The following is a 16,685-nucleotide window of genomic DNA, read 5'->3' as shown; positions in this document are numbered from 1 at the left end:
AAGGCGGAGAACAGAGACAACGTCACAAGAGATATACGGGGGTGGGAGGGGGGAGTGAAGAGAAAGGTTTGCTCAGACGACCAAGACGTCTATACAAGGCGCTCTCCGTTGGAAGGGAACAGAAAATAAAGAAAAATAAAAAAGAACAGGAATGTTGGTGGCCCGCCGCGCCATTCCGAACCTTGACGGATGGCTGAAAGAGTTGAAGTTACCGACCTAGGACTGAGAACGAAGAACGAGGCTAAGATTAAGGAGATGCAAAAAAAAAGAAGAACGCTACTGGATAAAAATGTAAGCTACTGAATAAAATTAATTTCTGATTAAGAAGTGGAACAAGCATAAAGAAAGAAAACTACTAAAATATAGATACATATATACATTTTTCAAGTAGGTGAACTCTTTTCGTGAGAGCAACACATATTTGAATAAATTTTTTGCTGACGTTTGCATCTTTTATCAGCTAATCAATAAACCTATCGGTGTTTTGACTTTGCAAGGCGGCATACATAAGCTTCCTTCTTCCTTATTAAATTCAGGCTCCCACTTGCACCCTCAACGACACACCTCAGGTAACTTCTTCCTCTTGTAAATAAATATCTCGGTATATACATCACACACAACATTTTTGGAATATGTGTGTTGAGTTTTCAATTTACCAATGCTAGCCGAATGTTTGGTTTCTCGCTCCAAAATTTTCTTCATGGGAAGTTTTTATTTTATAAATCTATGGTGGGGTCAATCTTCGAGTACACCAGTTCTGTCTCGCAACTCTCGAAAGTGTCCAAAACCTTGCCGTCCTTGTTTGTTACATACAATTACTCACGTGTAGCCAGTGCGTCTTCTACAAAATCATCGCTTGGTTTACCTTGTCGCCGTATGCGATCTCGCTTGTGTTTGTTTATTACGATTTATTTTATTACTCTCGCTGCTTAAAGGACATATTTTTCACCTCCCACCTACGTTCTTCTCGCAGCGGCCACGTTTGAAGCTTTCTTGTTTATGAAAAGAAAAAAACTGCCCACTTTTTTAAGTAAAGCCTTCGGGATTTGACAGTATACTAACATAATTAGGTAAATTAATATGGCGAACTTGAGCGAGATCATTGTACACTGTAAAATAATTTACACCCTTAAAAGTGAAAAAGGGTGTAAATGTGTCTAAACTCACATCCTTAGGGTGTTACTTAATAACACCCTAAGGGTGTTAGTTATAGACACATTTACACCCTTTTTGACTTTTAGGGGTGTAAATTATTTTACAGTGTACTCGCTCTTTGGGCTTCACTTATATGTTATGCGCCGCGTAATGTATTGTCGCGAGGTTTCTTAGGTACGGGTGCCGCTCCTATGTGTCTATTCATTCTTTTTTCGAACGGAATTTCTTACAGAGCTCTGTGTCATCTGGGTGAGCGGGCGAGGAGTGTTCTTTTTGAAATCTATAATGAATCCTGGCGAGCTGGCACACTTCCCACAAGCTGGAAGACTAGTCGCATAGTTCCGCTACTGAAGGCTGGAAAGTCTCCGTTGGAGCTTTCTTCGTATCGCCAGATTGCATTGGCGAGCTGCGTGGGCAAAGTGATGGAGTGGATGATACTCGGACGCTTGGAGTGGTACTTGGAATACCACAATGTCTACCCAGATGCCATGGCAGGATTCCGACGCGGCCGCTCGTCGATTGATAATGTCGTCGACCTGGTTACCTATGTTCAGCACCAAAAAGGGTGTAAACGTCTGTGCGCTTCTTTGTTCCTCGACGTCAAAGGTGCGTACGACAACGTTACATATGAAGCCATCCTCGCCGCTATCGAAGAGATAGGCCTCGGTGGTCGGATGTTCCGATGGATTCATAGCTATCTCTCTATGCGATCTTTCTTTGTGAGCACCGAGGACGACCGCACTTCTTTGCATTACACCTACTGTGGCGTCCCCCAAGGTGGCGTACTGAGCCCTACGTTGTTTAACCTTACGCTGATTTTCTCCTTCATCACCTTCCAAACACAGTTAAATTATCAATGTACGCGGACGACATATGCGTTTGGGCGTCCGGAGTGACACGCCTACAGCTGCGTGCCAGGCTCCAAAAAGCTGCCACTCAGACTGCACACTATCTCCGAAATCAAGGCCTGGAGATTTCATCTGACAAATGTGCACTTGTGGCATTTACGCGTAAGCCTATGACGCGTTATAGTGTTAATCAATCAGATGGTCTGGTACCATTTTTACGGTCATATAAATTCCTGGGTGTCATAATTGACAGAGACGTTTCATGGAGCCCCCATGTATTGTACATGAAAAAACGGTTGACAGGCGTCTGTCACCTTTTGAAATTCTTCGCTGGAAAGACCTGGGGAATGTCGACAAGCGCTATGCTTCGATTATATAGAGTACTTTTTCTCGGCTTCTTGCGGTACAGCTTGCCAGCATTATCTAACGCAAGTACAACAAGCCTACGTACTATACAAAGTGTGCAGGCCCAGGCGCTCCGGATTTGTCTAGGTCTTCCTCGAAGTGCGTCAACGGCGGCAACTATTGCAATCGCCAGAGACCACCTCATAAAGACCCACATCGCAGTTGAAGCAATAAGCATGCACGTAATGCACCTTGCACGGACTCCTTGCCACCATCTAGCCTCTCTACCTGCGGAGAGACCACACGCCTCGTTCTGCGGAATGGTATCCGCACATCGTGAGGCTATACCATCTTGCTTCACACCTGCCGCGAGACCTTCCACTCCTCCTTGGTGCCTCATTCAGCCAACGATCATCCTGACAGTACCTGGCGTCCGGAAAAAAGCAGATATGTCATCGCCGGCTCTTAAACAGCTTACCTTACTCCTATTATATGAAAAGTACCGGAATTACACCCACATATACACCGACGGTTCCGTCTTGCAGAACAGCTCTACCGCCGCTGTCGTTATTCCAGAAAAAGCCACCACTATCAAGATGAAAACATCTCACTTGACAACGTCGACGCCAGCAGAACTGGCAGCGCTTCGAGTCGCATTACATTTTATTAATGATGAACCAGCCCACAAATGGTCCGTTTTCTGCGACTCGAAGACGGCACTGCAGAGTTTACTGTCAGCCTTACGGCGCGGTCCACAGGAACAACTGGTTTTCGAAATCACAGAGGCCATACACCACCTGACTGAAAAAGGACACGAAATAATATTTCAGTGGCTGCCAAGTCACTGTGGAATTATTGGCAATGAACGTGCCGATCAAGCTGCTCGTTCAGCTCATGAACAAGACAACCGCCTATCGATCCCGCTGTCTAGGACAGATGCTGCAAGGATGCTCCGCCTGCTTGCACGCCAATGCACTTCATCAGACTGGAATAAACCAGATTTTATGCACGCCCGATTATACACCTTGGATCCAACCTTAAGCCTTAGACTTCCAACAAGACTTCCCCGAAGAGATGCGACCCTCCTGTGTAGGCTATGGTTGGGCGTCGCGTTCACCAATGCCTACGCGTTCCGCATAGGGATGGCCGACAGTGCAGCATGTGACAATTGTGGAGACGCGGAAACGATTCGTCATGTTCTTTGTCAGTGCCCACAATACAGTGTGCAGAGACAATCGCTCTCCGTCGTGCTGAACCAGTTGGATGAACAGCCGTTATAGGAAGAAACAATTCTGCAACATCGACGCGACTCAACATCGCATCAGAAGGCCGTGCAAGCGCTCCTGCAGTTCCTGAAGTCCACTGGCCTGTGTGAACGTCTGTGACTGGAACGCCTCCTTTGTTACCAATGCCTGTGTTTTTTTCTGTTTTTTTTTTCGCTCTCTCCCTCTCTCTCTCTTTGCACTGTCTCCAACCCCTTTATCCCCCACCCCAGTGTAGGGTAGCAAACCGGAAACTGACTTCTGGTTAACCTCCCTGCCTTTCCTCTCTCGCTTGCTATCTCTCTCTCTCTCTTTCCGAAGGGGGAGGTTGTATTATTTAACTAGAAGCAATAAATCCATGGGGGCATGTTAGCAAGTGATGCTGTGCGCCGGACTACCCCTTTGCGCACACGTTGTCTTGCTCTACCGTTCTCCTGGGATAATGAGCGCAAAAAAGAAATAACGATGAAAACATTCATTGATCACTTTGATCAATGAATGATCACTTTGATCACTTTGAACAAGTCCATTTGTCATGTTTTACATTTCAGCTATAATATAATAAAATCAGCACAAGTGCTACTGCTCCTTCAGCCGCAGCAGCTTTTGGAAAAAGAAAAAATAAATAAATAAAAGAATCAAAAAACGTGCGCGAGTCGTTCTTCACTACTATCAGGCCATGTGACGTCAAAACACCAAGAATGCGTGTCACTCTCACCACGTTTTCCCTGCGTTCCCTCGCTTTGCAGTGTCGAAGGTATGCACGGTCTATAATGCGCACAGCCGAGCCTGCGTTGCAAATCAGAACCGGATGGGCGCACAAAGAAGCGTGAATAATGCCCTGTCACATTTCTTGCTCCCTGCGCGGACCTCGCCCGCTTCCAAAAAAACGTGGTGACTCTCGGTCTCTCGGAGGACGAGGGACCCGTACACATTCTGCTTCTGCCTGTGAGTTGTCGTAGCCCACATTTCTTGAACCATGTTTTGTTTGCGAAGCATGCATCAACTTGTCCAGCAACGTGTTCAGTACCAGCGGCTTGACCTTCGCCACTACAAGCTTGGTTCCACACTGCTATTGGGTGAAACATGAACTAGCCAAACGTTGGAAAACTGCATTTACTGCGAAATAAACTCAATTATCGCAAGGTAAGTACAATTGTCTTATTTTTATTCTCAAGTATAGTGTTTCAACTAAGTGCATTGCCTAATACGTGTATTTTCTTTTTTTTTACACAGATAACGTACCGCCACTTTTTACTATGTACGTAGACAGTGCTGCACCGCTTCAGCGTCAGCTGAAACGCACTGTCTGTTTGAAAACACGCCGCACGGCACATTTCGGCTACTACACTCCAGAAGACCAAAGTTGGATTGTCGTAATTCCTTACTCAGGAAGTACATTCTGCGAGCTGACTGGTGTTCAGAACTTCCTGCAAAAGTATAATCTGTTGTATTGCAGCTTTCTTAGGTGTTTATCATGAAACAATGCACCCTTTCTTTGCTACCTCTGTTCTAAAAGCTTACGCATTACCAAAGGCTAAGTACAGCTACCCACAAGCACTTACGAGAAGTCTTGTGAGGAAGGCATAATTCATCATAATTGCCTAGTTAGAACAAAAATCGCATATTTAGATGCAGCGGCATTTCCTACCTAATTTTTGCGTATTTCTGCTTCTTTTTTTCAGCTTCAACAATTTGTTTGAATGGAGAAATATCTGTGGGAGATTGCCTTCAATATAATGAACGCCATCATGGACCATGCAGTTCAACTGCCGTATAGCTTGCATGGGAAGAAAAGCGAGAGACTGTTTAGCATGCGGCTATGCAGAGTGGGAACACATTTAATTTCTCAGTTTGGTACCTTTTGCTTACGTTATGCACTGCTGACAGTGTTGGGATAATAACGGTATATGTATTGTATGCAGATGGTGTCTGGGAGACGCAGACATCGACATCAACCAAGCGCAAGACTTCATAAGAATGTGGCTGCCAGGCACCGTCGACTATTGCAGAAGGCAGCGTTACGCCGAAGCGGCTCAACCCCCCCGTAGCGTCATAAACAAAGCTTCCGTAGGTGGCTCACAGAATTGGGGATACGAGCGACAATCTGTATCAACCTATTTTAAGACCAATAAATAAACTGTGTATATTATTTGGTGATTTTATAGTAGATTATGGCATGTTGCATCGAGCTACCGTGCAATATTTGCGTAATTTAAAATCGTAGGAAATAATGGCATCGCCCACATAAATCACAATCTGCCAATATGGCCATGTCAGGGTAATGCGGGACAATAAATTGACTAAAAGCGGCAGAGCCGGCTATTGACCAATACCGGCGCTGCCAGTAGGCAAGTGGGACACTAGAATGGCAATGAACGGCAGAGCCGGCTATCTGCCTGTATTGGCGCTGCCACACAAGATGGCCGAAATAGGCCCTTTAGTGGCATGGCCGCGCTGGGCCATTCTTGACGCGGGTAGCGCTGCCGGTTTCGGGCCTATATTTGTGCCGGTGTTTGCCGTGATATTGCCGTGCTGGGGCCAGCCTGGTTGTGCTGCCTGGGGTAGTGATCGCTATCCCTGTGAGTCCCAGCGAGATCTATCGACGCAGCTCGTGTGGCGTGTGCCGGCTGCAAATTGTGACAAGAATGCACTTTTTCTCCCGAGATTTTAACCATCTATTAGAAAGCAAGTAAAAGATGGCTGTAGCAAACTAAAAAGCGCTCCTTTTGTAACTTTGGCTTCTGAAATGTGATTCCCAGTTGATGTTTGTTGCATTGTTCCAAAGCTTCACAGTCACTTTAGCATACGCTAAAGACAATGAATGCGAAAGCGTGCGCGCTCACGAGAAATTCATTACATAACTTGACGTTCTCATTCGAATGCGTTGTGATTTAAAAAAAATCAAATTAAATTCTTGTGGTTGATGTGTTTCAAAACCACGATATGATTATGAGGCACGCCTTAGTGGGGACTCCGGGTTAATTTCGACCACCTTTAACGTGCAATTACTTCCTATTACTTGTTCTTTCCCACCAAAGGTCGTGGGTTCGAGTACCTTAATTAAGTGTGCCCCAATGAACTTCTCCCTAAGTAAACCACAGGTCGTGGGTTCTTGATATCTTGATATCTTGATTAAATGCGCCTTAATTAAATTCACCTTAAATAACATAAATGGTTGAGGATTCGACTCCCACCAACGGTCGTGGGTCCGCGTGCCATGATTAACTATATCCTAATTAACGGTGTTTCAATTAACTTTGCCTTAAGTAATACCAAAGGTCGTGGGTTTGAGTACCTTAATGAACTCTATGGTAATTAAGGTAGAGTTAACTAAGGCACTCGAAACCACGACCTTTGTTCGTAGCACCATGAATTTAGGTGCCGTAACACCGGACATCGAATTTTTCGGCCCATGAGCCATTTACGGTTTTCGCATTAATAAATTGTTTACAATTTGACTTGTGTTGTTTTCGTCGTGTTTCGCGTTTTATAGCCTTAAGAAACTGCGAGCTTTCACTGAAGTAATTCGGTATCTTGCTTAAAAAAAGTTGTCGCAGTTTCACCTCAAATGCGAAGCATCAATTGCGATAGCAAACTTGTAGAGAGCTATACGGAGTAATGATATTAGCTTTATCAGCTGTATAAACTTGGACATGCAGCAGCATCGGCAACACGCAGAACTATTGTCGACGCCATCGGCGTTTTGCCCGCGTTCGCTCAAAATGCGTGCGGCGTTGGTGACTGTTGCCGGAGCCTCTGATATAAATAGGCACTGCGTGCCGCAGCTAAACGTCGCCTCCCTTCCCTCCCCCTCCCCCACGGCCTCTCGCGCGGCGGAAGAAGGCGCGTTTGCTCTACATATATGGTGATTGTAAAGGAGAACAGAGACGCCTACTTCTGCAGCCCTTAAGCGAGCACGGCGCAGAACGCGCGTTTGTTCTCCGCCGTGCGTTCACTCCCCGTGAAAGACGCGCCCCTCGCGCCCTTTCACTCGCACATACAGCGTTCGGCGCGCGGCGACGATTTCTTCTCCAAATGACGTTATACGGAACCTCACGGCGACGGCGACGCCGACGGCAGAAATCTGCTTTTGAGTGTCCATATTGCTTCGCAATAAAACGCGTCCTGGCATTGAGTGTTCTCGAACAAACGAGTGGTTCTAGGTTTCAATCCTTTCGGCGGCATCAGATACTTATGTTCGTGACCCCCCCCCCCCGTAAACACGTGATCTTATATAGAACTGAATTAAATAGAACTGAACCCGAATAATCTTCACAGCTGAATGGATAAGGGTCCCGCATAGCACTAGCTAGAATGAGGCATCTCAGTCACATCTCTGCCGCGTCGAATCGCTCTAATGGCTGAAACAATACTCTAGTTGCACAATCGAAATAACGTTTGCTCACAATCTCTGAAATAACTCCGCTTACACAGAATTAGCGTAAATTGCGTTTAACGCAGCGCGCAGGCTCCGTAACCATGATGCGACCGGGCCAATGGCGTCGGAAGCGCCATCACGGATTGGCGCTGAGCCGTGCTCCCTCAAGGGCTGCAGAAGATAGCGTCAACATTTCCCTTTCCACATGAACCACTTACTCTCGCGAACGGGAGCCGAGAATGGCCACGTTTTACCGCTGCATCCCGGCGTTTGCAAAGTGGCAAAGTAATCTAACGGTGTCACGTACCGTAGAGGCCGAGCGAGCACATCTGCGACGCCGGCGGCTCAAGGTCATTGCGACGCGCAGAATGAATGTGTCGCGCGTGAACCCGCCTACCAATAGTTTTCGAACGCCAATGAGAGCCGCACGTATCCCCGCCTTGGCGTTGGCTTTAGATAGCCCTCGCCTCGGGTACAGGAAAGGAAAAGGGAGGAGGAGGTGTACGGGCGAGGAGAAATAGGTTACGCCAGCGAGGAATTTATCGGCACGTACCCAGAAGGTATTTTAAACCTAGCCCAAATACTTGGCCTCTACCTTGCGTTAGCCAATCGATAGCCATTCAATAGCTAATCAATAATCGATCAATGATCAATAAATTCCTGAAAATGGTGGGGATGAGTTGGTAGTGCTTAGCCTAGATCAAATATGTGGCCAGTACCTTGCGATGGCCAATCGATAGCCAATCAATAGCTAATCGATAATCGATCAATAACTTTCGCAAAGTTCTGGGGATGACTTGGTAGTGCTTAGCCTAGCCCAAAGACATGGCCAACCTTGCGATAGAAAATCAATAGCTAATCTATCAATTATCAATAAATTCTAGAAAATGCTGGGGATGACTTGGTAGTGCTAGGTGCCGATCAGCTCCGCTGTTTCTTTAGCCTGGCACCACTAGAGCAAGCTACGCGCATTTCTTTTTGTCTTCATAAACGCTTCTGCGCATGTGCCTTTCTCATATAATTTCATGACATTGCAGAATAAACAGTTGAAAGTAGCGCGTGTCCTACGTTTGACCTGCCTTTTGCGCCTTAAAATATTTAAAGGTATACGTATTTTCTTTTTCAGCATTTCGTAATGGTATTGACGATAGCTTTGTGATTACTGTGATCGTACACTGATTGGTTTGGTTACAACATTAGACAGATTCTTGGCCAAAGTTAAATCTATACACGAATGTTGTTGAGTAGTTGAATGACTTGCACTGGTATGGCACTTCAAACCAAACCCTTCTAGCAAAAACTGAGTGTTCTTGTCTGGTTTTGAAATGTCCGCATTAAAGTCTCCAAAGATGATCACTGGGGTCATCACGCCTAAGCCATGCGTGGTCATTAACTCCTCGATATGACACCTCGGTGTGCCTGGAGTGGATATCACAATTCGGCCTTTCGTTTGCACGGCACAGACACAGTCGGTGGCATTGTCCTGTTGAGAGTCAAAGGTGTATGGTTGCACATATATTTTGTCCCTTGCCTTTATGGCAACGCCTCTTGCTCGGGAGTCCATACGTTTTCACAAACGTTTCAAGTATACCCATTGACTTGAAACACTTGTTTTATTTGTTTCCGTTATTATTATTTATAATTATTATTATCATAGGGGCGGAATTCTTGAAGCCTTCTTCACCTCGGCTGCAGGTCCGTCCGGTATTGCACTACCTCCAGAATCGCCCCACGCTCACCTTTTATTGCGATAGCAATTATATGGACACTTCAACCGGATTTCTGCCGTCGCCGTCGCCGTCGCCGTGAGGTTCCGTATAGATAAAATCTTCGCCGCGCGCCGTATGCCCCAGCGGAAGCGTGCGGGGACGCGCGCTATCACGGAGAGCGAACGCACTCAATCTCCCACGCGCAAGCAAGGAAGCGGAAAGCCAGCGCCGGAGGGAGCAGGGGGGGGGCACTTCTCTGCCAACAACCGCGCTCGTCGCTCGTCCGCACAGTCTCTTATCTCTTCCACGCGCACTCAAGGAATCGGGAAGCCAGCGCCGTAGGGAGCGGGAGGGGGGGGGCGCACTTCTGCGCTGCCAACAACCGCGCTCGTCGTTTGTTCTACCGAACCGTCTCTTATCTCCACACGGCTCTGACCTTTATGCGCCGTGCATTCGCCGCTCAGTTTACGTTGAAGAGATAGACCGCACGTACCTTCGCCCGCTGCCAGCGTTTTCACAGTCGTTGGCTGCAGTCATTCAGTGTGATCTATTCATGTTTGTGCGCGCTCACACCACGCTTCTTCATTCAGTTAGTAATAGTCGGGCCACATTTTCCAACGCACGCTACACATGCAATGCTGCCCAGATCGGCAGTGCAGCACTACAGGTGTGTCCCTTCGCACGCGCTGCCCACGGTAAGCGCTTCTCATCAACACCACCGTTTCACACGCGCCTTCTCGTGGTCATCGAGTCCCTCTTCATGTCGGTCTACCTACGCCGCAGCACACCTGCTTACTTAAAATTAGCTCATGTTTACTACAATTCATATTGCTACCAAGGCCGCTCACCTTACTTCGTATGACATTGCTGTGTTGCTATCGCATTCATTGATTCGCCCTTAGGGCGAAACTGTGACATTTTTTAATACTGACGCACAACTCATAAAATCCAAGGAACCATAGCGATCATACAGCTGCGCTGTAAAATCGTGCTTTTATCAACATGCCTGCTGGTGCCGTTTTCTGTCTAAGTAATACCAGTTCCACCGGTCGCCTCCCTCATGCCTACGCATCCATTCGTTATGCGCAGCTTCTTAACCTCACAAGAAAAGCGTCCCTTTTCTCACGACTTTTGAATTTAACGACTATGTTGCCCTGGCCTCCCTTTGGCGTAGCGACATAGAGGTTCACTATGCCTCCCAGCTCATTCAAAAGTTATTTAACATCCTCACTGTCATTCTGTACCATGCCATTGATTTCAGTGTTACCTATGTTTCCGACGACTTTTAAATTTAACAACTCTGTTGCTCTGGCCTTACTTCCGCGTAGCGAAATACAGGTTCACGCAATACATCTCCAGCTTCGTCCAAATTTCTGAAACATCCTCACCGTGCTTCTCTACTACGCCTTTGATTTCAATGTTAGATATGTTGTAATTCGTCCCCAGCGTTGCTGAAAAGGACAATGTCATCTGCAATGCGAAGGTTGTTGAGATATTCCCGGTTGAACGTCACATTTAATTCGTGTCAGTGTAATAGCTTGAATACTTCTAAGCATGCAGTCAATAGCATTGGAGAGATTGTCTCTCCTTGGCTGACCCCTTTCTTGATGGATAGTTTCCGACTTTTGTTCTACAGAAATAAGGTAGCTGTGTTGTCATTGTAGATTTTGCCAAAATATTGGCGTATGCTTCCTGTGCGCCTTTATTACGCAATGCCTCCATGACTGCCAGTACCTCTACAGAATGAAATACAAACTCGTATATAATCTTTTTTTCCTTACTGGAGCGGTCACATATCGGAAGTGTCTCACACGTTGAGTGCATTTTTGCCATTGCGTATTATAGAAACTCCTTACTGTGTTGGCCCCGGAGATGACAACGTCGTGCAGGAATGTGAACATCTCCTTCAGGTCAGCCTTCTGGTGTCTGAGCAAGCGTTGTAGTATGGTGCTGCTCTGGTTGCTCTCCCTTAGTGTCTCGGCCACTGCTTCTTCAGTCATGCGGAACAGCAGCCTGCGATAGTAGATCGGTTAATTGCTATGTTGGGCGAAAGTTATGCCCATGGGGGCCTGCATTTCATTCCTTAGGTGCCTTTCCTGAGGAATGGATTGAGTGCAACAACACACAAACACAACAGAAGCGAAGACGAAGGCAAGCGCTAATTCACCATCATCAGACTATATTGTGTCCACTGTAGGACGAAGGCGTTTCCCTGCCATCTCCAATTACCCCTATCTTGCGCTAGCTGATTCCTACTTGCGCCTGAAAATTTCCGAACTTCATCAACCCACCTAGTTTTCTGCGGTCGTCGACTGCGGCTCCCTTCTCTTGGTGCCCTTTCTGTAATTTTAATGGTCCACCAGTTATCCATCCTACGCATTACATGGCCTGCCGAGCTCCATTTTGCCTTAATGTGAAATAAAATATCGGCTATCCCCGTTTGCTCTCCGATCCACACCGCTCTCTTGCTGTCTCTTAACGTCAGGCCTAACATTTTTTGGTCCATCGCTCTTTGTGTGGCCCTTAACTTGTTCTCTAACTTCTTTGTTAACCTCCAAGTTTCTGCCCCAACGTTAGCACCGGTAGAATGCAATGATTGTAAACTTTTCTTTTCAACGGCAGTGGTAAGCTCCCAGTTGGGATTTGCCAATGCCTGCCAACTCAATTTTATTCTTCCGTAAATTTCCTCTCATGATCAGGATTCCCTGTAAGTAATTGACCTAGGTAGACGTACTTCTTTACACACTCTAGAGGCTGACTGGCAATCCTGAATTCTTGTTCCCTTGCAGGCTATTGAACACTATCTTTGTTTTCTGCTTATTAATCTTCAACCCCCTCTTACACTTTCTCGGTTAAGGTCCTCAATCATTTGTTGTAATTTGTCCCCATTGTTGCTGAACAGGCAGTGTCATCTGCAAACTGAAGGTTGCTAACATATTCGCCGTTGATCCTCACTCCTAAGCCTTCCCAGTCTAAGAGCTTGATTATTCTTCTAAGCATGCAGTGAATAGCATTGGAGAGATTGTCTGACCCCTTTCTTGATAGGTAACTGTCTACTTTCTTTTGGAACCAAGGTAGCAGTGGAATCCTTACAGATATTGTCAAGACATTCACGTATGCCTCCTGTACTCCTTGATTACGCAATACCTCTATGACTGCTGGTATCTCTACTGAATCAAATGCCTTTTCATAATCTATGAAAATATAGAGGGGTTTTGTTGTACTTCGTAGATTTCTCGATTACCTGATTGATTACATTGATTTGATCCATTCTAGAATATCCCTTTCTCAAGCCAGCCTCTTCTCTTGGCTGATTGAAGTCATGTGTTGCCCTGATTTGACTGAAAATTATCTTGGTTAATATCTTATACAATCCTGAGAGCAATGTAATGGGCCTATAATTTTTCAATTCTCTAACGTCTCCCTTCTTATAGATGAGTAATGTTTGCGTTCTTCCAGCTTTCTGGTGCACTTGAAGTCGAGAAGCATTGCGTATAAAGGGCCGCATGCTTTTCAAGCATGATATCTCCTCCGTGTTTTATTAAATCGACTGTTATTCCATCTTCTCCAGCCGCTTTTCCCTGGGCCATCTCTTGCCAGGCACTTAGAACTTCATCGCTAGTTATAGAGAGAGCCTCTGTTTCCTGTTCATCACTACTTCGAACGAATGTAGCTTGGCTGCTCTGGGAACTGTACAGGTCATATAGAATTCTTCCGCTGCTCTCACTATGTCATCGAAATTGCTGATGATATTACTCTGCTTATCTTTCAGTGCATACACCTTGCCTTGTCCTATGCGAAGTTTTCTTCTCACTTATTTCATGCTGGGTCCATATTTACTACTTCCTCAATTTTTCCCAAAGTTATAATTTCGAATATCCCTAACTTTCTTCTTGTTGATCAGTTTTGAAAGTTCAGCGAATTCCATCTGATCTCTTCAGTTGGACACTTTCATGCTTTGTCGTTTCATTATTTGACCCTTTGTTGTTTGGGGGAGCTTACATACTAGTTGCCTTGGTGCCTTACCTCCCACTTCAATCGCAACTTCTGCGATCAGCCTAGTTACGGTTTCATTCATTACCTGTATGTTATTTTTGTCTTTATGTTCTAAATCTAAAGCTATTTGTTTGCGAGCACTAGCCTAAATTGTTCTGCTCTTACCCTTATTGCGTCTAGGTTGTCCTGTTTCTTCCTAACTGATTTTACCTTTTCTCTTCTAATTGAGAGGAATCCTAGACCTCACTACCCTAAGCTAACCCTTCTACATCCTGCACCATGCGGATCTGAAGAGAGTATGAAATCTATTTCACTTCTTGTTTCTTCATTAGGGCTTTTTCAGGTCCACTTCCGGTTGCTACGCTTCCTGAAGAAGGTATTCATTATTCGGAGCCCAATCCTTTCCGCGAATTCTGCGAATTCTGGCAACAGCCCAGCACCTGCATTTTTGTCGCATAGGAAAGCAAGCACACCGCGTGTTATACGCGCAAACTGTGAAACGCTGCCGGGGCTGCACCGGCCGAGATGGAAGGATGGATGGATGCTATGAGCGTCCCCTTTGAAACGGGGTGGTGGATTGCGCCACCAAGCTCTTGTCATTATTTTGCCTCATGTCCTACCTTTATTTTTGAGGAACACACAAATACAAGAATTCCAGGTATCAACCGTTTTGAACCATTACTGGGAACTATGTTTCTGTACGTCTCCGTTGTTTGCGGTCTTCCAACTTTTCTGCCACCAAACCTCCAACCGCCTCTTACTAATCTCTACAGCTGCTATCCCTGAACCCAAGGACTTCAAGGAGGGAGGTCAGAGGAGCCTAGACTTGCAGCTGGGTAGATTTCTGCACATTCTAATAAAACATGTTCACCGTTTCTCTAGCAAGCACATGCGGCTTCGTCCTTGGTGTACCTCGCTTTATAACTACGTGTTCTAAGGCATCCTGATCTCGCTTCGAAAAGTAAGAAGCTTCCCTTTGAGTTATCATAATTCTTTCTTTCCCGATTTCGTTTATTTCCTTTGAGGTAGTTAGTCATAGCAGGTTTTTTTATTGCCACCAGCCATGACATTGCCTCAGCCTCTCTCACTTTGCGTTTGACGTTCTTTGTTGCCATGTTGCTGGCCATAACCGATCGCATATTTGCTGGTAAGCTTCCTCGTTGTTTTCCTCCACTGTGAGTCAATGTTTTGCCTGTACAAGTACCTGAATAATTGCACCCATCTACTTCCATTTTCCTCAGTCGTTCTTCAAAATCAATTTTACTCTGAGCCTCCCTTGCTTCAAAATTTGTCCAGTCCATATCACCCTGCACAGCTTCATTAGTAGTCTTCCCGTAGGCGACCAACGCGAGGCGTCCCACTGACCTTTGGTTGCCATGGAGTCCTGATTGTACACACTTCAAGCAAACAACCGCATTTCCAAATGTAAGCCCTGGAACCCGGTATGTGAGGAGGGCGAGCGCCAATCTGCTGGTGCTGCAAGAAACCCAGCAGCGCGCGCGAGCAAGTACCCAGCAGCAGCAGCAGCGCCCGGAAAGTCGGGAGAAGAGGCAAACAAAGCTTCGCTTAAAAAAATAATCACCGACGATTACGATACTCCTTAATGCAAAATGTGAGCACAGCTCCATACGTGTTTTTATTTGGCGATTTATTGGCTGGCGCGGATAATCTGTCTCATGCGGCACGGTGAAAACGGAGCGAAGTGTGGTGCGATTGCCTCGCTAATCTGGAGATCGCGAGAGCCAGCGCGTAGGTGACGCATGAGCGTGAATCACAGCAGCCGCCACAGACAGCCATTCCAGCCAACGCGCGCTACTCAGGCGCCATCGTAGCCATCGTCGCCTCACTACGCTTTTCTTCTCACGCTTTCGCTATACATTCCTCGTGCACCGCTTTACTCTTCGCGTGTTTCATCTCCCACTGCGCTCCGCGTTCGCTTTAATCCTTGGACGCGTTCGTGCGCTTGGTTACGAGTGGCAACGCCGATGCTCGCCGCAGTAACGGGCGCCTAAGTGATGTGCTCTAAAAGAAGATTAAGGCGATGTATAAAAAGCACAGCATATCCACGGGGTGAATGATGATGAGTGGGCGAAGCCGGAGGGAATCATCGGTAAACCGTGAATCTTCCGTGTAATTCGCCCAGTCGATCATCATGTAAAGACGTGAGAAACACTGTGTATATATACAAAATCAACTTTAATTTTTTCTTAGATGATGGATGGCTTGCGTTGTCCCTTCATTATGACGGCTTTATGGTCCGTGAAATGAAGGGAGAGCGGTTCCGCTGCCGTGCCGCTTCGGCCTCCCGCTCTCGTACGGCAGGATCTTGGCGGCGGCGTCGCGCAGCTTCACGACGCGCTTCTGCATCACGGGCTCGCACCTCGGGATTCTGTCTGCGAGCGAGCGCTGCCGCCGCCTTGCGCGCTCGCCGCTCCGCAGCCTTGTCTGCCTCCATCCGGTGACTCCGAGCGAAAGTGAAAGCGCGCCAACAGCGAGCGGGTTTTATTACAACGCTCCCCTAGCGTGCGTCGTCGCACTAAATCGAACGATTGACTTCCACCAATGACCCGCGCCATATGTGACGTCATTCCTATTTTATAACAGCGCCCTTCATTATAATGAAGGGGACGCTAGCACAAACGCGTTAGAAACGTGCAGTACTCTCTAGTAAGGGGGAGAGGCCACAGCGTCTTACGCAGCCGTTTACACATGCCGGAACGTGCACCGCCTTTGCCAACGCCATCACATGAGTGCTGAGAGAGTATAACCCCCGTATTCATAAACGCTCCTCGACTTGAACTTGACTTGCCACCGCCTTGGGCAGCGCGTTTCGACTTGAACTTGACTTGCCACCGCCTTCAACGCGTTTCGAACGCTACCCAAGGCGCGGTGGCAAGTCAAGTTCAAGTCGAGGAGCGTTTATGAATACGGGGTAAGGCGGAGAGGCCACAGCGTCGTATACACCAGCCAACGCCTCCTATAAATGTCT

At 46.7% G+C, this 16,685-nt stretch overlaps 1 protein-coding gene across 1 annotated transcript in view; it reads right to left on the bottom strand.

Annotated features, from left to right (window-relative positions):
* The window catches only part of LOC119434945 (probable cytochrome P450 12a4, mitochondrial), a 163,319-nt gene that overhangs the window by 109,929 nt on the left and 36,705 nt on the right, over positions 1-16,685 (bottom strand). Inside the window, exon 4 of the mRNA XM_037701946.2 lies at positions 11,557-11,713. Coding sequence (XP_037557874.2) covers positions 11,557-11,713 — 157 coding nt within the window. The remainder of the gene's footprint in view (positions 1-11,556; positions 11,714-16,685) is intronic.

This window comes from Dermacentor silvarum, unplaced genomic scaffold (genome assembly GCF_013339745.2).
Source record: "Dermacentor silvarum isolate Dsil-2018 unplaced genomic scaffold, BIME_Dsil_1.4 Seq333, whole genome shotgun sequence".
NCBI lineage: Eukaryota > Metazoa > Arthropoda > Arachnida > Ixodida > Ixodidae > Dermacentor > Dermacentor silvarum.
This window is presented reverse-complemented; position numbering and strand designations above follow the sequence as displayed.